At 32.2% G+C, this 23267-nt stretch overlaps 2 protein-coding genes across 4 annotated transcripts; one reads left to right on the top strand and one right to left on the bottom strand.

Moving 5' to 3' along the window:
• Positions 1-4001: 4001 nt before the first annotated feature.
• LOC114176959 (cyclic dof factor 4-like) lies at positions 4002-5494 on the top strand. The gene is made up of 2 exons (XM_028062161.1): positions 4002-4645; positions 5163-5494. Exons 1-2 carry the CDS (start codon positions 4183-4185, stop codon positions 5261-5263), a joined length of 564 nt encoding a protein of 187 aa, XP_027917962.1. The 5' UTR covers positions 4002-4182; the 3' UTR covers positions 5264-5494.
• Positions 5495-17115: 11621 nt separating this feature from the next.
• LOC114177912 (14-3-3-like protein C) lies at positions 17116-20685 on the bottom strand. Of its 3 annotated transcripts, none has more exons than XM_028063512.1 (7): positions 20421-20685; positions 19923-20229; positions 19754-19841; positions 18934-19043; positions 18664-18812; positions 17508-17557; positions 17116-17423 (listed from the first exon to the last, which is right to left on the bottom strand). In XM_028063512.1, the coding sequence occupies exons 1-6, from the start codon at positions 20491-20493 to the stop codon at positions 17508-17510; spliced, it is 777 nt and encodes a 258-aa protein (XP_027919313.1). In that variant the 5' UTR covers positions 20494-20685; the 3' UTR covers positions 17116-17423. The 3 variants fall into 3 exon arrangements, with proteins under 3 accessions (XP_027919313.1, XP_027919312.1, XP_027919314.1); XM_028063511.1 differs by having other exon boundaries at positions 17121-17431; XM_028063513.1 differs by having other exon boundaries at positions 17135-17426.
• Positions 20686-23267: the final 2582 nt, after the last annotated feature.

The raw sequence follows: 23267 nt of genomic DNA on the forward strand, positions 1-23267 counted from the left end.
ATCCATATATTACTACCAATCTAATCGCATAATAAACATTATTGTAACATTTATAGATGTAATTATTAAAAAGAATTAGAATTATAAATATAAATTATTTAACCTATATAAGTAAATAATAAAATTCAAGTGTTTTTAGAAATCCATTCAGGAAAAATTAAATTCCGCTAACCAAAATACAGTAAGTATAAACAACTTTTTCTTTTTCATTTTTTTTTCTAATTTCCCACTGGAAGAATTGTTGAGCGAAAAAAAAAATTGATAAGCAAAATTCTATTTGATTTTCCTGTTGAGTGGTTTTAATAACTTGTGATCAACGAAAGCTTAAAAGGAGAGAAAAGGAATTGAAGTCAATTGAGGAAGAAAGAGAAGAATGGAAGATGCAATAGTTAATGACTTCTCCTTCAAACATTTTCTAATGACATCATTCACACTAGTCATTTACACCCACCATCCTTTTGTTTTTTTATTTCAGCCCATAATTACAAGTAAACTAAAATACTACCCAAACTCTTAAAACATTTCCACTAACTACACCCCTTCCCTTTTAAACCCTTACAACAAATAACACAATACGTATATAATGAATGGATTACACCAAAAAAATCTAAATCATTTTGTGTGGGGTTAGAATTTTCACATCAACGATAAAACTAATTTATAATATATAAATCTGTATAAACTTTATTTTATAAATCAGTTTTTTAGAGTTGAGTTAGACTTAAAATCTTAACATGACATCATAGTCATAAGTTATAATCTATCTCAGTGATATTTATTATTTGTTAGATCTATTGTGTCATCCGCTATCGATAAATTTGTTATTGTTGGGTTTTATTATATCGGACCACATATGATTAGAAATAAAATCAATTCACAATACATAAGTGGATCTAAACATCACCTTACAAGTCAATTTTATAAGTTCATTTTTAACACCTTGGTCTATTAATCATTAGATTGCATCGTAAGTTAATTATTTCAAATACCTAAAATAACTAGTATTTGATTTTCTCAATATAACTAAACATTATGAAAGAATTTCGAAGCCTAGAACATGTGCATTCTTCAACAAATGTATCCAACAAGTTGATATTGAAAAACTTGATAATTGCCTAAGCTTGCGCATATAATATTAGTGAATCTAATATTTTATTAATTGCCCAATTTTATTTGATTTAACTTTTTCTTGCGTAAAGGAAGAAGGAAAGTGGAAAAGAAAAAAGTAGCAATGAACAAGGAGTTCGAATTCTGTGATCAGATTAGATAAACAACATTCAACTTTTCCCTTATTTTAATGAAAATCTATGACTATGATGTTTTGCTCCGATATAACTTTATACGTGGTGATTGACTTTAAAATAATTCCCAGGAAAAAAGTGTATCCTTTATCGATAAAGAAAGGTAATTGATGCTTCCTAATCTTCATTATAAAACAGAGTAATGAGTTGGAAATGGGGTCACTTTTCAAATAAATAATATGAAAACCCCTTTAGTTAAAAAAAGACATATAAAAGTATCTTAAGACAGAAAACGTTGTTGGCGTACTAAAAGGGAACCCGACCCACAACTAAATTTTATTTCATAAAGTTAACCTTTTAAAAGAATATTTTTAAATTTATTACACACTTGTATAGTGTGTAGAAAATTCTTGGAGAATATTTTGCGAGATTTTCTATTAATAAGAAATTAATTCAATTTTTTTTATTGACAAAGCATTTTTTAAATAAAGAAATACATTAAAGTTTTGGAAAAATCTATTGGTACCTGAAAAGTTGGCTTTTTGTGTGAAAAGTTATACCAAATGGCATTAAAGGATGTGACTTTAACAATCAATATATCTAAATACAGATAAAAAAATTGCACGATGTGTATTAGAATATGATTGGTCAATGAACTACGATAGTTGTAATACTATCCTTTTAAAAGACACAAAAAGTGAAGCCTAGATCAGATCATTCAACTCACGTGTAGAATATGTATCCCTCTGCTTTTGTAACAACACCACTTCAAGGAAGTGGAGCTTCTTAAATTAATTTCCTTCTTTGTTATGCAACTTCTTTTTTTTTTACATTAATTTCCTTGAGACAAATGTTTTATATATATTAATGTCGGAAATAATTTAAATGTGAATCAAAAAGTCTGACATTGGATATAATAGACAAAGTTAAATACTGTATAAGAATAAAGATTCATAACACCATTATCTTAAGATTTTGAGATAAAAATTGTGTCAAATATTTTATATATGTAAAACTAATATTATATATCTAGATCCACAATCTCAATAACTATAACCATAATTCATATAAAAATTTATATAACTTAACACTTAACTTTGAAATTTTACATTATTAAATCAATTAATTGATGTTATAGCATTATTTACTCGATATCATTTTTTCAAATTGTGGAAATCTTCTAACCAAAATCGATTCATGATTATTTTTTATCAATGTTGGATGATGTCATTTTGATCAATGTTAGTTAAGATTTTTTTTAATCAACATTAACAATTTTTTACTAATACTAAAAACAATTTCTTTTAGTTAATATCCACTAGGTTTAATTTTTAATTGATATGGGTCGTGGTATTTTTTGCGTTTGACAGTCTATTAAATTTTCTTTTCATGTTTGCAAAAGTTATTTTTTTTTATCCATATTAGTAGTGTTATTTTTTCTTTCAAAGTTGGTCATAAATTTTTTCCTAATGTTGGTTGTGGAAATTTTCCGTCATCATCGTTGAGTAAGATTTTTTTAACAATGGTAGGAAGACAACATTTTCAATGTATATTGATCCTGAAGTTGGAAAAGAACCCACCCACTGTTGTCAACAAAATAGCATTGACTAAGGTAAGCTAAAATAATTATGGTCAATAATGAGAAATTTTTAGCTAACAATTGGTCAAAAACCATATGAAGACAAGACTGTTAAAAAACAAAAAGAAAGATAAACTTGACTAATGGGAACTAAAACAACTGTGATCAATATTAGTAAAAAATAATCTTACATTTATTCAATATTGTTTAATTTAAGCTACACTTAAAGAAGACTTAACCTTTTTGTGTAAGAATATATATTATGACATTTTAATTCTTAGAATAATGGATTATTATTTAGTAATAAAATATTAAAAATTAACTTGAATAATTAAGAAATAATTTGAATCATTAATATTAAAACACTTGCGAGAGAGTACAGAAGATGATGCAATATTTACATTTTGTGCTATGTATATGGCTCACACCACAATCAATAACTTATCTAAACAATTACCGAATCATGATTATCATACTCAGCAGCATAATCCATAACTTAATTATTCATAATCATCATCACCTACCAAACATCCTTATTCTCCAAACTTCAATGCCAAGTTTCCCAAACAAAATTAATCATATACAATATTATTCCTTTGCTTCTCCTTCTCAACTTTTTTTAAAGAAGCTATAATATTAATAACACAGAATACAAACCCTCTTTTGGCTAACATAATATTTTCGAGCTGGCCTACATATGAAAATAGAATATAAGTGTATATATAATAAAACTTTGATGACTTTTTCAACAATTCTTTTGCTTTTCTTTGCATCCACTTATCAAATGGAAAATGATTTTTTATTACTAAATTTTGACAACTTTCTCTTACAATTTTAGGTGGCATCTTTTAAGTAATTTTTTATTTTTTTATTTTCTCATTCTCAATATCTTAAAACTAAAATTTAGTAGTCAAAATATCATTGTCCTTTTCAAGATAACTACGATTACTTTTCCTTCTATCTCTTACACACCTGGATTGGGCCGGTGTATGTATACATTTTAGCACTGCATGCTCATGACGTACACTATTATTCATGTGTACAAAAAGTTCATCCACAGCTTTTCCAATTTCTACTCTTCCAAAAAACCCTTTTAACTTTTCTTCTTTTTCTCTTTTCCTCTTTTATTTATTTTAATTTCGCAACGCACTTTATATTCCACCTACGTTTTGGCGTTTTTCACATCAACTTTCTGCCAAAACACCCAAGCTTTATCGTTCTACTAACTATTATATACCTTTTTACCTTTATTCCTCTCTGCATATATAAAAATACCTTCAGATTTTTCCTCCTCAACCCCAACCAAAACCTTCTTCACTAACAATAATCCTTTTTTCTCTCTCTCTTTTTCTGTCTCTGAAAATGGCCCAAGTAGGCCAAGCCAGTGAAGGGATTAAGCTGTTTGGAACAACGATTACCTTGCATGGCAGAGAAAGAAGAGAAGATAGTAAAGTGAGTGAAGAAGGAACAGAAGAAAAGAGAGCTGATAGGATCATACCATGTCCAAGATGCAAGAGCATGGAAACCAAGTTTTGTTACTTCAACAACTACAACGTTAATCAGCCAAGGCATTTCTGCAAGGGCTGCCAGAGGTACTGGACCGCCGGCGGAGCCCTCCGCAACGTACCCATAGGCGCCGGTCGCCGGAAGGCCAAACCGCCGTGCCATGACCCTGCAGGGTTTCTCGACGGTGGACTCGCGTCCACGGTTCAGCAACAATTTGGTTTGGAAGAGAGGTTGATCTTGGATCAATGGCATGTTGCCACCATCGCTCACGGCGATTTCCGGCAGTTTTTTCCGACTAAAAGGCGGAGGATAAACTCAGGTGGTCAACGTCAACCTTGTTAAACTATATATCATCTTCCATTGTTTTTCCTTATTTATTTTCTTGTATAATACACGGACCATTTTCGTTCAACTTTTTTATGTAAGTACTGCTTCTCAATAAAAACACAACGTACATGTAAAAGGTAATAATTGATAGAAATATAACGCTTGTAATTTGCACATATTGTATTTTTAATTTATTGAAAAACCCCAAAAATTATAATATTACATGCATATTTAGTCTCACTCGTATACTCATCTAAAGCGATTAACGTCAAAAGAAAAACATGTTCCATGCACCAAGTGAAAGAGTTTGTTTTTGAAAAAGACATCCTTAAATATGAACACGGAACTCGGAAATTTTTCATTTTTCTGGAATACTGATGACCCAAGTGAAGTGGTCGTGATCCAATTATTTGATTTCTGTGTGGAAAAATAGGATTAATTTGTGGTAGTCATTGTATATTATATATGAAATGGAGGAAAATGTCTTATGGAAATGGTTGTTATTGCAGGTGAGCATGAAAGTCAAAAAGAGTTTGTTATCACAGAACATAGGAATGAGATAGAAACGAAAGAGGGTTTAAAAGGCAGGGACAGTGTAAAGCTTATCTGAACAACAAGTTTGAATGCTCGAAAAAAGACACGTCAAAGGAACAAATCGTGTTCTAATTATTAGGGACGTGAACGGTTGAGATGATTTGTGAGTTAGCAAGATGTTCTAGAATTTGCACAAAATCTATATATATAGAATTAATTGAAGTACATTAATTGGTTTGCTTTGACGTGCGATCCGCAAAAGCCAGACGTTGATTGATGTAAACGTGAACGCGGAAGAAATGGTCAATGAGAAAGAAAGAGAGAAGTTTATAAAAGAAAATACCAAAATTTTAGGCAAATTGCACTTTTATTATTATTTATTTCCTCTCTTCTTTGAAAATTAAGGAATTTATCCGTCTTTTGTTCACAACTTGGTTTAGATGCCGGCCAAAACGTTCAATCCACGGTATCTATGTAGCAAAATAATTTCTAGTTAAAATATAATGAATATTCTTATTTCTTGTTTTATAAGGAGTAATGTGGTCAAATTGTTCTTTTATTTTATTATTATTATTATGGTAATAATTATATGTAGATAATTGGATAAGATTTGTAAACTATGTTGTACAATTAGTTGGGTAAGATTATTAGAATAATGATATGTAATTAAATGCGGTCAAATTGTGAAAAAGTAGTCTCATGAGTAATCTATTTTCCTTCTTTTATCAATTAAATTAAATTCCTTTTGTGTCATAAGGATATTACGTACAATATGATAACCCGTTTGAGGCAGAAGTCAAAAAAATATATATGCTACTAGTTCTTTGCCTTGCTTCAATTAATGTAAATTGTGTAATAAAAATAAAATTATCTCACTCATTATAAGTTCATTCTATTGTAACATTGTAACATGTCATGTCGAAGAATAATATATATATATATATATATATATATATATATATATATATATAAGTTAACAACTCAAATCAATTAGTATTAATTGGTTAATATAAATATATATTATTTGTTAAAAAGGGAAGAAAATATGAAAGCAAGAAAAATTCAAGCATAAACAAATATAACAATTTTCTCTCCTCTGACTCTTGACTCTGTGTAGTCTATTTCTTTCCTTATATTTCCTTCTTTTTCACCTATTCATATTCATAATATTTTTTAGTATATTCAATTATCATTCCTTAGTACATAATTTAATTTACTTTAGTATTAAGTCAGAAATATGTGTGTGAACAATTCACTAAAAGCACACAAAAGTCAAATTATATATATAAATCACATATTTTTCAATGACCTAAGAAAAAAAAATATAATATACTAAAACCTAAAAATATAGAAAATTAAATATTTTTTTCTTGTATGTCCTGGTGTGACTATATTCTACATTTATTTCATGACTTATGCTTTTTCACACTTATAAGTTTGGACAAATAATAAAATAATGAATTTACATATTAAAGGAAAGAAACACTACAAAATTTTTCATATTTTGTAGAGTTTTTCTTGTAAATTTGTTATAAAATTTTACAGGAAAATACTTTTTTTACTCTTTTTTCTATGAATTTTAATTGGTAGATAATTTCTTAGTGAATAATTGTTTTTTAAAAAATTATAAAATTCGTAAGTATTTTTTACAAAATTTAAAAAAAAACATTTTTTGCAAAACATTTTACAAAAATATTGGTAGCAAATTATTGCAAACCATTATTCATAACAAAATTTGCAATGTTTTCTAAGAAAAAAATTCAAAAAAAAATTGACAAAAAATATGTATTTTCTTAATAGTGAAAATAATTCCACAAACCAAACATAATAAAGAACTTTGAATATATATATATATATATATATATATATATATATATATATATATATATATATATATATATATAAAGAGAAGAAAAAATTAAACTAATCATTATTTTACCTGTTTATATTTGTAACATTATCGCTAGAGTTAATTATTGTATTTTATGACTAATAGTTTTGGAACTCGATTTTTTGTTATGATTTTGTTTTTAAAAAGACATATAAGAAGGTAATGAAAGAAGATGTATTTAAGTTGTCTTTGGTTTTAACTTGTAAAAGATGTGAGAATATTGGATATATCAAGAACATACTCCTCTATCAAGATCTAATTAAAGGGAATGTGTAATGTGTTTGGTTAGTAAACAAAACAATATAGCAACTGTGAAAGCAGAATGGTCTGTATGGGTGTGAATTCTAGTATGAAAAAGTCATATCAGCAGAAAATGATGAAAAGTGCAAGCTGTCACAGCAGTACAACGTTCATGACAGAAGAAAAAGATAACAGAAATGACAGAGAAATATCCCAAAGGGCCAAGAGAGAGAAAAAGACAATTCACATCCCCCCTTTCTCCTATAGCAAAAGCTGTTTTTATAATCACGTCGTACTCCACACGAAATCCTTCAGTGCAGAATTGATTATTCGTTTCCTTCCACTTTTTCGTTTGCCTTTGTTTTCCTCCCCCTTTGCCATGTGTCCCATGGGTCCCATGTCCTTCATCTGCTCATTACCCGCGCCATTCATAACATTTCTTCCCCCATGAAAGTCAACCTTGTCCTCAAGGTTGAAGTGAGGATACTCCAGTTGCGTAGTACTCACGTCTTCCCAAGTAGCTTCCGAGATATCCAACGCTTCCCATTGGACCAGTACTTGAGGAATATGTTGATCTGCTCGTAAAATGACTCTGGATTGTAACACCTTGAGCGGTTGAATAACAAGGCCAAGTTCATGCGTGAGCAAAGGCAGAGGCAGATATGGTTGTTGATGTTCTCCTTTGCACGGTTTCAATAAAGACACATGGAAAACTGGGTGAATCTTCGCTGTAGGAGGCAAGGATAATTTATAAGCCACAGGGCCAATGCGTTGTATCACCGGAAATGGACCAAAATAACGAAGGCCAAGCTTCTGATTTTTGCGAAGAGCCACCGAATGTTGCTTATATGGTTCGAGTTTTACAAACACTAATTCTCCCACTTTGAACTCCACATGGACGCGCTTCTGATCTGAATATTTCTTCATCAGAGTCTCGGCTTTGATTAAATTCTGCTTAAGACATAAAAGGGTTTGATCACGGTGCAACATCATTTCTTGTAAGGAAGGGGGCTCGGTGGCATTTTGTTCATACTTCGGAAGAGTAGGGGGTCTCTCCCAAAAACTGCCTTGAATGGTGTCATGCCAATACTGGTTTGGAAGGTAGTATTATACCAGTATTCAGCCCATGATAACATCTTACGCCAGCCTTTCGGTTCATCCACTGTGAAGCATCGTAAATACATTTCTAAGCATCGATTAAGAGCTTCCGACTGACCATCGAATTGTGGGTGGTAGGCGGTACTCATAGCTAAGGTAGTGCCACTTAGCTTACAAAGTTGTTGCCAAAAATTACTTGTAAAGACGCGATCACTATCTGAAACGATTGATTTGGGCATCCCATGTAACTTCACAATAGATTGCATGAACGCCTCAGCCACGTGCTTGCTTGAATAATCTGCCTTAAGGGTGCAAAAGTGCGCATACTTTGAGAGACGATCGATGACAACCATAATTACGGAAAAGCCATATGATGGGGGAAGGCCAACAATAAAATCCATGGCCAAGTCTTCCCAAATTTGTTGCAGAATAGGGAGGGGCTGTAATAGTCCCGCTGGTGATGTAGTGGATGATTTGGCTTGTTGGCATATCAAGCAGTGTTGGACATAAGCTTTAACATCTTGGGCCATACCCAGCCAGTAGAACTGGGATGAAACTCTTGCTAAAGTGCGTGCAATACCGGAGTGGCCACCGATGGGAGAACTATGCAACTCCTGCAAAATAGTTTGAATCAAGGGGTGTTGGGTCGGTACCACTAGTCGTTGCTTCCAGAACAACAACTTGTTTTGAACAGTATAATGCGGACTTGGGGGAGTGCCTGCGTCGCAGAGTTTGACAATATCTGAGAGTTTAGAATCAGCAGCAATCGCATCACGTAAGTGTATCATGAGATCCTAGGTAGGCTGAGACAAAGCCATGAAATAAGATCGAGACAGGGCATCTGCAGTCTGGTTCTCCTTGCTGGGCTTATACTCGATGGTAAAATCATACCCCAAAAACTTGTGCAGCCAAGCTTGTTGCTCCGGAGTATGAATAGCTTGTTCCATGAGACATTTTAAACTTTTTTGGTCAATTCGGATGGTGAATTTATGGCCAAGTAAGTAGTGCCGAAATTTCGCAATAGCCTCGGTGATTGCATGGATTCCCTGGTATAGGCAGATTGTTTTTGCATTTGTGGTGACAATTTCTTAGAAAAGAATGCAATGGGATGTTGTGATTGGCTAAGAACCGCTCCAATGCCAGTCCCTGATGCATCCGTTTCCAAAATAAACGGTTTGGAGAAGTCTGGCAGTGCCAAAACAGGAGCCGTGGTGATGGCTGTCTTGAGGGTATCAAAAGCAATCTTGGCATGCGAATCCCAATGGAACTTATCCTTTTTTAGCAAATTGGTTAAGGGAGTAGCTATGGAAGCATACCCTTTAATAAATCGGCGATAGTACCCGGTTAATCCCAAAAACCCACGTAATTGTTTCACTGTGGTTGGAATGGGCCAATTCAATATGGTTGTCACCTTGTTGTGATCCATCGAAACACCCTTACTCGAGACAACATGACCAAGGTATTCCACTTCTTGTACACCAAAATGACACTTGGATAATTTGGCAAAGAGACGGTGTTGTTGTAAAATCTGAAGGACAACTTCCAAGTGGTGTAAGTGAAGGGACCAAGAAGTACTGTAGATCAATATGTCATCAAAAAAAACTAACACTGATTTTTGTAACAACCCTTGAAATATAGAATTCATCAAGCTTTGGAAAGTAGCGGGGGCATTTGTAAGCCCAAAGGGCATCACGAGCCATTCATAATGACCTTGATGAGTGCGGAAGGCTGTTTTGAATCGATCCTCTGGTTCCATCAAAATTTGATGATAACCGGAACGAAGATCTAGTTTGGAGAAGTATTGAGCGCCGCATAGTTCATCTAGTAATTCATCAACCGTAGGGATGGGAAAGCTATCCTTAACTGTGATGGCGTTTAGAGCCCTGTAATCAGTACAAAACCGCCATGTACCATCTTTTTTCTTGACTAAGAGTATGGGTGAAGAGAATGGGCTGTTGCTAGGAGAAATAATGCCTTCCTTCAACATGGCAACAATCATGGTTTCGATCTGCTCCTTATGGCTGTGAGGATATCTATATGTCGAACTTTCACCGGTTGCGTACCAGGCAGCAAGGGAATATGGTGATTATGAGATCGAACTGGTGGTAAACCCGAAGGTTCAGCAAAAACAGAGCGATATTGATGTAGGAGAAGAGCTAGCTCTAGGTGTAAGTCAACATGACAGTCAACCCAGTTATCCTTTGGCTCCGTAGGAAGTTAAAGTTGTAATGCATAACATTCATCAATAGCACGGGTGTGAGACATTCGCCGGATATGATGAAATTGCACTGGAGTGGGAAGCTTAGAGTTATCACCCCGGAGAGTAATAAATTCACCATTCAAGTAAAATTTTAGAGTCAATGTACTATAATCTGAAATATGAGGGCCTAACATAGCCAACCACGATGCACCCAACACCAAATCTGCGCCAGCAATCGGTAATAAATACACGGGAAGAGTAAGGATATGACCTTGTATTGCCACCGTGAGGTCCTTTATCAGACCTTCAACCTTCAACGAGTTGCCATTTCCCACCATCACGTTAAAAGTGAAAATGGGTTCAATGGGTAATTGTAAGTGAGTTGCAAGTCGAGGTTGGAGAAAACTATGAGAACTACCACTGTCTAACAAAATCTGAATAGGGGCACCCTGAATGGAGCCTTGGAAGCGCATGGTACCCACTCCGTGAGATCCTGTAAGGGCATTGAGGGAAAGATGATGATCCAAGTTATGGTCGGTGGTGGTATGAGTAGGGGTGGCAGTTGGTTGTGTTGGATCGGGAGGGTCCTCGGGTTCTTCGTATTGAAGTAATAGGTACTGTTTATTAGGGCAGTTATGGGTTGGGGTGAATTTGGCATCACAAAGTATAACATAATCCTTTCTCTCTCCGAATTTGCATTTCCGCCGGGGTAATGTGTTTGACAGTGGATGGTTTGAAAGGTTGGCTAAATGGTTTCATGTTTGGTGGGGGTAACAAGGGTGGTAAGGTATTTGGGTTTAGGTGTGGGTGGGTTGTGGTTTTGGTGGAATACGTTTTGGGGTAGCTAGAAGAAAAGTGAGGTTTGGAATTAGGGTTATATTTGTCTTCAAAAAGTTTAGCTAATGATACAACTTTGAGAATGGAGTTTGGGGATTGTGCCAACACGTCACGTCTAATTTCCAGTTTAAGGCCACTTAAAAAACAGTCGAGGATGGCGTCAGCGGTAACGCCCGTAATGCGATTAGCCAAGGCCGTGAATTCAACGTAGTAATCATTGACAGATCCCAACTGGGAGAGTTTGAAGAAAGCAGATCGTGGGCATTCGTAGGGTGAAGGGCCAAATTCCAGGGTTAATGCCTTAGTAAAACCATCCCATGACTGGAAGGGGTTGTTCTTTTGCATCATCTGAAACCACGACACCACATCTTTCTCCAAATAGATAGCAACAATAGTGAAACGATGGAGCTCAGGAGTATTATAATACTCAAAAAATTGCTCCGCTTTAAAGATCCATTGTAAAATATTAGTACCATCAAACTTAGGAAAATCAATCTTAATATTCCGAACCTGAAACGACGAGCTGGATGTTGAGTTCGAACCACCAAAGGCTTGTTGTTTGGAAACGTTATGGATGGCTAGCTCGAGCTTTTCAAAACGTTCTGTATAACTAAGATCACGCTTCTCCATGAGGTCAAGGATTTTCTTCACGTTAGCATCAAGATCCTTGAGACGTGTGTTTTCGGCCATGGTGGTGTCGATGAAAGCACCAAAATGTAATGTGTTTGGTTAGTAAACAAAACAATATAGCAACTGTGAAAGTAGAATGGTCTGTATGGGTGTGAATTCTAGTATGAAAAAGTCATATCAGCAGAAAATGATGAAAAGTGCAAGCTGTCACAGCAGTACAACGTTCATGACAGAAGAAAAAGATAACAGAAATGACAGAGAAATATCCCAAAGGGCCAAGAGAGAGAAAAAGACAATTCACATCCCCCCTTTCTCCTATAGCAAAAGTTGTTTTTATAATCACGTCGTACTCCATACGAAATCCTTCAGTGCAGAATTGATTATTCGTTTCCTTCCACTTTTTCGTTTGCCTTTGTTTTCCTCCCCCTTTGCCATGTGTCCCATGGGTCCCATGTCCTTCATATGCTCATTACCCGCGCCATTCATAACAGAATGAAAGTTTGACTTTGGAACAATTTTTCCATTTTCCTTGCGAACAGAACAAGGGTTACAATTCTCTAGATAAGGAGAGTTTGTGTTTGGAACCTCATTTTTGTTCCATATAGTCATTATCAATGTTCTAAATAGAAATTTATTAAAATAACATTGTTAGGATTAAGTACTAATTTGTTTTGGAAATTAGAATTTCGTTGATATTTTAAAAAAATAAAAGAAGAAAGTGTTTTAAAATTGTCTTAAACGTGAACTCCTAAATGAAGTATAAATATTAGTATATACCAAAACACATTCAATTTTTCAGCGTAATATTTATAAACTTTATCCTTTAAGCTGTCATGAATATTAATTAACTGTATATACAAAAATATGTAGACTCTTAAGCATGTAATACTCAATCCTTCGACCTTAAGCCATGTAATGCCTATTATGGTGGTTAATTGTAGATAACTATCATCATAAAGTTTAATTAAATTTCAACTTCCTCGTAAATTTAAATATTTTCAATTGAATTCTTATTTTTATCTATTAAATATTTAATATTTTATATTTTCAATTGTTTCATCATTATCTAGATGACATAGTTGTTATCTCACCCTGTTATTCTGCTTATTTATTTTCACGTGTTAAAAAATGTTTTGATTCCATATATGATTAATATAAAAATGATGATGCACTTATTTTTATTGTTTTTTATCGAGAACATATTGGATATCAATAATAAGATCTTCATGTTTTCCAGTAACTTTCACTTCATGACCTACAACGACTAAGAATCATCTTGTCACCGCCATCTTTAGGAACACCATTGTTATTAAACATGTTTTAAATGAAAAAAAAAAAAAGTCACTTGGAACTTTACATTAATAACAATTCATCTCATATTAATCTCATCTCATGAAGATATATAAGTAAGATAATGGAAGAATATAACAATCATATTATCTAATAAATAAAAAAATTAATTAAAAAATATAAAAATTGAAATACTCAGAATAAGAAGAATATAGTAGGGATTAAATTAAAAATACACAATTTTTTTATAAACTTCAAAATGAAGTCTTATATTAGTATATACATATTTTAATTTGAGCCAATACATAATACTAAAAATCAGAGGTCTCTCTCTCTCCTTTTATTGTGCCATGGCCATTGACATTGATGGGAGACAGAATATAAAAGACGCATTAATTTAACATTCTTAGAATTTTCCACTTTTAAGAGACAGAATGAATTAATGAAATGAAGAAGCCGATTTTTTTGAAATGTGGTGCTGTGGATCATCTTTACATCACATTTTTGTACCCTAAACGAAGGTCTCTACTCATCAACTCTGTAACAATGTCGGCCTCTCATAATTAACTTCATTTTCATTTGAAAAGATGTAACATCATTTAAAGGAATGGAGCATACAAATTAAACTCAATAATATTTCACTCATGTAATAACTTAAATCGCCAAGAAAAGATTGTCATGTCAGATAAGCTACCCAACATCATCTAAATTCAAGCATTGTTTAGATTTACTCGTTGTTGCAAGCACTTCTTTAGAATAAAAAAAAAAAAGTGGATCATGGTATATAGAAAATGAATGAGAAATGACTTAAAGGAAATAATAAATCCAACTTATTGTCACTTTTGTAGGGAGGGTTAAATATGTTTTTATTTTTTAATTTTTAGTATATTTTAGAATTAATTTATTTTAAAATTTTGAACTAATTTAGTTTTTTATTTTTTGAATAAGTGAATTTAGTTTTTTTAATTAAATTTTATTAAGTTTATTTGATGTTTATACGTACATATTTTTTATTTAAAATAAATTATCATTTATTTATTTAAAATATTTCGCTGTTCTTAACTTATAAATTCTTTATACTACCTTTTAGCTTTCTAAAATAATTTTTCATTCTCGTTCTTATTAGAGCATTAATATTAGAAGGTATAGAAGATAATTTGATCTGGTTTTGTTTTGAGTAATTGTTTTTCTTCTCAAATATAAAGTTCCTTGATTTTATTTTGCTTGCATGTTGAGGTTAAAGTAACTCATGTCTGATAATATGATGGGAAACATTAATGTTTGTTACGCTAGATTTGTAATGGTGTTTTTGGTTTTGTGAATTAAACTTTTGAATGATAAGTTATAACTTATTTAACTGTCATGAGTTTTTGAAATGCTTCTTTGAAAACCATATCAATTTTTGAATTCTTAGATTTATATGGAATCTGAAGGTTTTATAGAAACTGATTTAATGTAAAAATATTCCAATTTATATAGATTTTTAACTGTAACATTTTGAGCATAGTTTTTGTTGATTTTGATGATAAATTTAGAAGTATTTTCGACAAGGATTTGTTTATGTAAAAGTGACAAATGATTATTTTAGATTTATTTAAAGTTTTATGAAATGCACTTTGAGTTATCAAATGTCATTTTGATTTGATTTTGATATTTGAGATATTTAACTTTCATATTTGATAATTTATATTTAACGATCGAGTGTTTTTAACGTAATTGAATTAAAATAAATATAATAAATAGTATACGACGAAGAAATTATTTATATTACAAAACACTTGTTTTGGTTTAATTAGAATAAAATATTTTATCTGTGTTGTTTGTTCCTTTTATTGAAATAATCAAGAGGTTGAAATAATTTTCCTGTACAAAGAGATGACACTAAAACAAGAATATCTCACTCAAATACGTATATACGTATTTGTATTTATAATATATAAAGAATTTTTCTTTTATGTCTATTCGTATTTTTAATTTTACTCTTAATTATTATTTTAAAAAATAATTATTTTGTAAATAGTTTTTTTTAATAATTATTCTAAATTTTTTTAATTATTTTTAATAATTATTTTAGAAAAAAAAAATTATCTTTAACAATTATTCCCTGTGTTTTCACAATATTTATAAATTTTTTTATTTGTTTTTATTTTATTTGAATTAACTAGTTTTATAAGGTAATGGTAGGTTTAATGTGGATCGGGTCTTAGGTCCAATGCTGATTGGATCTTTGATTGATTAGGTTGATTGATTGTTTAATGTTGAGTGAGTCGTTGAGAATGAGAATACTAGGAAACTCAAAAGATTTGGTAGATAAAACAACATTTAGGAGGCATTTAAGTGAGCTGGTAGATTTAATGCTCACCATAAAGAGGGAAAAGGAATTAAAAGACCTAAAAGGCTGGCAGTTGGAGAGATAAGAGGTTGATCAACCTAAAAAGGGGAAAAATATTGAAAAATTTATAACACCTTGAATAGCTAAAGGGTGATCACACTTTTTGGTTATAACATTGAGATATTACATTGTAAGTGAAATGAAGTATAAAAATGAGAAGGAAAAGTACGATGAATCATGGTGAATGATAGTGATAAATCACAAGTAATTTATGTTAAAATCGTAAGTGGATCATTGATGACAAATTACAGGTGAGTAATTTATGTGAATTTTATTGTTAACAAAGATGTAAACTTCAATAAACCTCATTCAACAGATAAAAGATATTGCAAGAAGGAAGAGTAAAGGAAAAGAACAGAAAAACCACTTTAAACAACGTTGATTTTTCTTCCCTTGAAACTACAATAAAGAAAAACACTCATGCAGACTTATTAAGTTAAAAAAAGTCACATGAAAGATATTTGTGGGAACAATAAAGATCTTTGTAGTATAAAATAATCATGAATAACACATATGACATGTCTGAATAAGAGCTTGTCATGTAAAATATCGTATCTATCTTAAATAAAAATAAAAATTTTAAGTTAGTCATTGCCAATTAGTTTTAAATAATGTGAGACTTAATTGAAGTTTTTAAAGAGTTTAAAAGATGGATATAATTCTTAATAATGAAATGACAACATAAAATCTATAAAAAGTTGATTAAGATAGAGTGAAAAGTCATGTTTATAGAGATTATGTCATTTTAAATTTTCTTTCATTAAATCAAAACTAAAAATAGGTTTCTTAACAGTGATGTAACATATAATCACATATTTTGATGGAGTAAATGAAAATACACCAATTCCGCCTTTTTATAACCCATTTCTACATTTTTTTAAAAAAAGACTAAAAACCAGTTATGTTGAGTTGAGGAATTAAAATAATTTTTAACCCATTTTATCCAATGTTTGCATAAAACTGTTTTACAACAAAAGTGCATCTCTTTCTTTCACAAAGCAGAAATGGCTATGGTGAAGAATGTCTTTCCATAAGGGCTAGAAAGTGCCCATTAGACATTACACCACGAATTATTGACATTTGAAGTACAATTTATTCCTATAATTTGGTTTACAAAATAACTTTTTTTTTTCTTTTTTTTTTTCAGTATTATTGTGAATTTACTGAATGAGCATTATATTAAGCCCCCTATAAAAATAGAAAAAGAAGTTACGTTAGTAAAAGTATTTGTTGACATGGCCCATTCAATCATGATCACACTGCAATAGTGGTGGTAAATGGTGAAACTCCGGTCAAACACCAAGAAAATTTTAACATGAAATTTGATGGAAATCACAGTCCATAGATAAATTTTCTTGTGGAACAATGATTCGCATAATTTTAAATAAATATTATGTAAACAGATAAAAGAATGCAAGGTAGCATCCTCTTAGAAAGATGAAGTCAAGAAAATGAAGCAATTCACTAGATTACAGCGAAACACCATGCAAATGAACTCGTCTCCAGTAACAGAAAGCACACGCATATAATAAAAGGATCACAAAGCCCTATGATGATTTTCTAGAGACCAACAACATGCTCTATTACAACATCCTAAAGGTAAAACTATCACGACAGAGGCTAGCCTTCTCGTATGAACACCAATTCCTAGCCAATACCTGCTTCACTTCATTGCAAAATGTAACTTTGTTAAGGTAAAAGGTAAAACCCTATACCATCTGCTAAGAGGGTAGATAACCTACCTATGCCTCTTCACCACCAGCAGCTCGGGCAGAATCCACCTTTTGTTCTTCTGTTAAAAAAAAGAACAATATTTAATTAACTAGGGAATCATATATACTAGTGCTGGGTTGGCAGGATCATAGAACAACGAAAGGAAAATAACTATAAAACAAAATGAGAAGGAATAGCCAAGTCTAAAAGAGCAGCAAAATAAGTATATTTGACAGTAAATCAACATCAAATATGATAACCAGTAGAAGGAATACATTAATGTAAATAAAGAATTGAAAAACAAAACAAAAAGACCAAGGAAAACATCACCTTACGTACAATTTAAGTTGTCTTTAGGTTGCAAGAATTTGGTGGATTAAGATCACATGGAAGATGAAGTTCAACATTTGTAAAAGCTTTTCAACGAGGTCAACATTTTAAAATGTGTTGCTTCAACAAAGCAATTTAACAGTAATATCTTGATCAGATTTCCCAAATCGTCCCTAGTTTATTTTCAACTTAGAGTGTTACACTGCGAGGTACAGGCTTTTCTTCTATACTCAGGAGTTCTAATAAACACAGGATTATTCAATTATTTGCAAAGGGAAGAATCGACTTTTCTCGGAACATATCAATATCCAATTATGTTCAAGTTATTACCATCTCAAGCTTTGAATCTTGTTTGGAGACACAACAAAGTAAGAATCGATATTTACTCAGCTGAACAATGTAGTGCATTAATAATAACATGCACAGAGGTCCACAAACAAATAACCATATCAACCACAAATCATGACAGTGTCTACTATACCTGAAATGGACTTTCTATATCAAATAAAAAAAAAAATTGAACAAGTTACACTGTCACCCGAGATTTCAAGAAATTATTAAACCCATCCCAATAATACCCCTCCCTCTTTTGACATTACTTTGTAATTCCTTAATCTATGTAACTACATAAAAAATAGGATATCCGTATTAATGGTAAGGGTATGTGGTGTTACAAGTCGTATGAATAAACAGTGGTTTGCGTAGGGTCAAAAAAAGGAGGGATATCAAGTGAAATTTTGTTAAACCTCGGAGAATGTGTAATTTACACTAAAAAACATCATCTATTTAATTTACATTGCAGACAAAGTCTAGCTAACAAAGTGATAGAGAGCATTGGATTCCATTAATCACTACCTCCATCTTCAGGGATGTCAGAAGTCCACAAGGTGAGGTTGTCCCTCAGAAGCTGCATAATTAGGGTGCTGTCTTTGTAAGACTCTTCACTCAGAGTATCCAACTCAGAGATTGCTTCATCAAATGCCTGCTTAGCAAGGTGACAAGCCCTGAAATATAAGAGTAAAGTGTTAAATTTGTTAAACAGGCCAACTTACACACATAGTATATGAACAAGGAGGTGAGTCAACAAACAATAATACTTTCAGGACAACAAAATAAAAACAATACCTTTCAGGAGAGTTCAAAATTTCATAATAAAAGACAGAGAAGTTCAAAGCCAGACCCAGTCGGATAGGATGCGTAGGAGGTAACTCAGCCTCTGCAGTAGTGGAAGCTGTCTGAAATAATTAAGAATTGTTCAGATCAATATGAAAGGTGGAAAATACTTTGGTAACTTAGCAGCCAAATTCATATCAGTAATGCCTACATCTAAATAAATGTCAAAAAGTGCTACACTGGTAAAGCTGATAAAAAGTCACAACACAATATGATGAAATTATGCCTGAAAAATAAACCCTAACCTACTGTATCCACACTCCCTCATTCCCTCAGTTAATTTTTCCCTCATTACCGTGTATGCTACAACCTTGATGGTAAAGAACCACTAGAATCACTACTTCAATATTACATGGCCAATGACTATGGCAAATAAACCATCAACAAGTGAACATAACATCAACATAAACATACATATTAAGAAAAGTGTCGACAGTATTCAAGTCATATGATTTATATTACAATAATAGATGGTTGACTAGACGATTACCTTCAGGGATTTTTTTTTTAGAAGTCCAATAGTGTTTGCACTTTAGTCAATGACTCATTGGCTTCATCAGATTAGCACAAGGAAAAACCAATAAGCAAGACTTGAAGTTAATAATAAAGGAATGCAAAAACATATACGTTTCTCCTCTCTGCCCTTGGTTACCGGAGACATGCTAAGAAGCAAAGCAACCAACAACATACATCATGAATCACCAGGCATCAAACATCAAGACATTTTAAATTTTAACCACAACAGATGCAGGAGGTCCAAATACAAGCATACCTCATACGCTTTCATGGAATGATCAGCAGCCTCTTTTCTCTCATCACCGGACTTGAACTCCGCGAGATACCGGTAATAGTCCCCCTTCCTGCAGCCAACAACAGAGACATCAACATGCATGAATCTCTAAATCCACAGTGAGAGACAAAAAAGACCTCTCAGCACTCACATTTTGTAGAAAAAGACACTAGGTTCACCAGTAGTGCTAGAGGGGATAAGGTGCTCATCAATAACAGTCATGATATCACTGCAGATATTGGACAACTCAGACTCCACCTTCTGCCTATACTCCTTTATCCGCTTCACACTCACATCGTTCCCTTTCGCCTCTTCCTTCTGCTCAATCGACGAAAGAATCCTCCACGAAGCCCTACGAGCACCCACCACGTTCTTGTACCCCACCGACAGAAGGTTCCGCTCCTCAACCGTTAGTTCCACGTTAAGCTTCGCCACATTCTTCATTGCATCCACCATTTCTACCACACCAAACACTCTAAATCTCAGAATTCGTCTCCACGAAATTCAAATTAAACCAGAAAAAAGTGATTTCCAAATTAAACATCTAGGTCAGCACAGTGGTGACTCTCAAATCTCAACGCAGTAAAATCGGTAGACAAAAAAAACGACAGAGTGGAAGCATTTAAGAGAATGGATTACTACAAAGCACCTTCATAGCGTTCGGCTTGTTCGGCGAGCTTGGCAACGTAGACGAAGTTATCGCGTTCCTTGGTGGAGGCCATGGAGGATCTGCAACTTTCTCTCTCCTCACACTTTCTCTCTCTAGAAATTTGTGTGTGTTGTGAGTGTTTGCAAGTTGATGAGCGCAGGGTTTAGTTGTGGAGAGACAGGGCACGACGGCACGGGTTGGTCGTGGGAGATGGTGAGTACCCACGCGTATCAAGGAGAGTGTCTGTCACGCGTTTGTGTTCAGGCGAAGAGTGGGGGAGGCTGTGATGGTGACGGGAGAGGTAGGCGCGTGGAACTGAGAGGGAGGCAAATTGATTGGCGTTTGGTGGGCATTGAAATTTCAAATTCACTTTTTTTGTCTTTTTGAAATTGAGGGGTTGTTGTTCACACGGAAACATTAAAAATTATACTATATTTCTGTGTATGATGGAATTCTTCATTTCGGTCCACTTCGTCCTTCTTCACCCTTCGATATAATCTAAAATAATCCAACGCTCAGGATGGATTGATGTATTAATTTCAACTGTACAGTCGGCTACATAATGGTACCTCTATCATATATTTGAATGAGCTAATACTATATTTGATTAAAAAACATGTTTTTTTCAACTAAACGAAAAATAAATTGATTCAATGATTGACGAGTTCATTTATATTGTGTCTAATTAAATCGAAAATACATACAAAGTGCAAAAATCCAACCCACAAACATATTGAAGTATTTTGGTTTATATAATAATTAGTATGGTCAAATCTAAATCAAACCAATGTGTGTGTACACTTGTAGAATGAGTCTTGTGTGATTTGGCTTTGTTAGGCGCTAGCAATATTGTTTTGAAGAACATAATATTATGTCGGATTATCCTTTTTGGTTTTCAATTTGTTTTGTCATATCATAGTTTTTAAATTAATTAGACATCTAATTAATATTTAATGAAGATGATAAAGTGACTCTAAAATGTTGATCTTTGTATGCTAACAAAATATTGTCATAAGTTGACATTAGTCCCAATATTTTATCGTTCAATTTTTGGTTTCTACATTTTTCAAATTGTAGGATTTGATGAGTTAAATTGGCATCCAACCTTTTGAAGACTCACATAAGGGTAAATAAGTAATAGGAGTGCTATTATCTAAAAAAAGTGATACAACTATATAATGCAGTGCGTTGCATTTAGTATAAACATCACAAAATTGATGAAATAAAGATATAAAACGCGATAAATAGTGCAAACACCGACAAGTCTTGTATACTATTATTTTTAAGTAGCAAAATTTCAATTAATAAAAAGTGATTTTAATATTAACTTGCACAATTTCTAGTATTGTTTAAAAATTAAAAAAAAATCGTTTGAGTGATTAATTAGTGTATTCAATTTAGTAATCAACCAATCAATTTGATATACTAATTAAATTTGAAGTGATTTAAAATAGTTTTAATATAATTTATGTATAATAACGACATTTAATATTAACAGTGTTTACATTTTTCAAATGTGGATTGTCGAGGTAGAATATTATTTATCTTGTCTATATCATGACTATTACTTTTATGACTATGAGGACTAATGTCGTCTAAAAATTTGTAAACAACATAGTATTAAAAAATAAAGAAATAAAAATAGCACATATAATACAAGTAGAAGGATTGTTCCCGTATAAATGAAAATTTTTGGTAAGAAAATAAGAAGAAAATGAGTAAGAACACCTAAATTATCAAATATGTCTAACTCAAATATTGCTTTATAAGTTAATTATTTAATTTTTCCATTCTTAACCGTATGGATGAAGTTTTAGGTGACTTTAGGTTGAAGAATGCAATGAATAAGATGATGCAACTTTGTAAAGAAATAAAATGTGGGAATTGTTGGTAAATTGTCCAATTGAAAAGAAATCTGTAAAATATTGATGAATGAATAATCTAAAATATGCTATAGACAGTGCACTTAAAAGATTCAAAGTCAAATTAATGGCAAAATGTATATATTACACTAAAATATTTACTCCATCAAAATCTTTAAAGGTAAATCTTAATTGGTTTTTACAACAATTTAATGCAAAAAATATTTTTTTTTACAATAGAGTTATTAAAAAGACGTGAAATTTCATATACACATGATAAAAAGACATATAAGTTGAAACAATCATTGTACGAACTAAAATAATCATCACAAACATGGTTTGGTAGATTCACCAAGTCAATGTTTGTTTTTAGATATGTGGATGACATGATAGTTATGGAAATAATATAGAGGAAACCAAAATATTAAAAGAATACTTGACAAAAGAATTTAAGATGAAAGATCTTGATCCTTTGAAGTTGTTTCTTGGAATTCAAGTTGTGTGTTGAAGAAGATCAGATTCTAACTAATAAGAAGATATATAAGAGACTTGTCTAGGAAGATTGATGTATCTCTCATATAGGAGACAATATTTACACTCTAGTGTGGTTAGTTAGTTCATGCATAATATAGGAGAAAAACACATAGATGTTGTTATACTGATTGTAAAAGATACTTTTGGAATAAAAGTTGTTAAAAAAAACTCTAACAACAAAATGTGATAGTTTATGCTAATGCATATTGGACAAGTGCTCTTAATAACAAAAGATCAACTTTTGGACATTTCACATCATATGTAAAAGATAATATTCTCATATGAAAAAGTAAGAAGCAGAGAGAGTTATAGCTATATCCGGTGCAACTTAACTTTGAGGAGGTTTGTAGCTCATACTACTTTTTGATAATTTAGAACATGTACATACACATCACATTCAATTGTATTGTAATAATAAATTTGTGTGTAACATTGTTCATAACTTATCCAA

Source organism: Vigna unguiculata, chromosome 3 (assembly GCF_004118075.2).
Source record: "Vigna unguiculata cultivar IT97K-499-35 chromosome 3, ASM411807v1, whole genome shotgun sequence".
Lineage (NCBI taxonomy): Eukaryota > Viridiplantae > Streptophyta > Magnoliopsida > Fabales > Fabaceae > Vigna > Vigna unguiculata.

Coding starts and splice junctions, on each gene's coding strand:
- LOC114176959 (XM_028062161.1), top strand. CDS start 4,183: ATGGCCCAAGTAGGCCAAGCCAGTGAAGGGATTAAGCTGTTTGGAACA. Junction 4,646..5,162: donor AAGGCGGAGGATAAACTCAG/GTGGTCAACGTC, acceptor TTGTTATTGCAG/GTGAGCATGAAAGTCAAAAA.
- LOC114177912 (XM_028063512.1), bottom strand. CDS start 20,493: ATGGCCTCCACCAAGGAACGCGATAACTTCGTCTACGTTGCCAAGCTC. Junction 19,842..19,922: donor AGTGTCTTTTTCTACAAAAT/GTGAGTGCTGAG, acceptor TGTTGGCTGCAG/GAAGGGGGACTATTACCGGT. Junction 18,813..18,933: donor ATTTTGAACTCTCCTGAAAG/GTATTGTTTTTA, acceptor CTTATATTTCAG/GGCTTGTCACCTTGCTAAGC.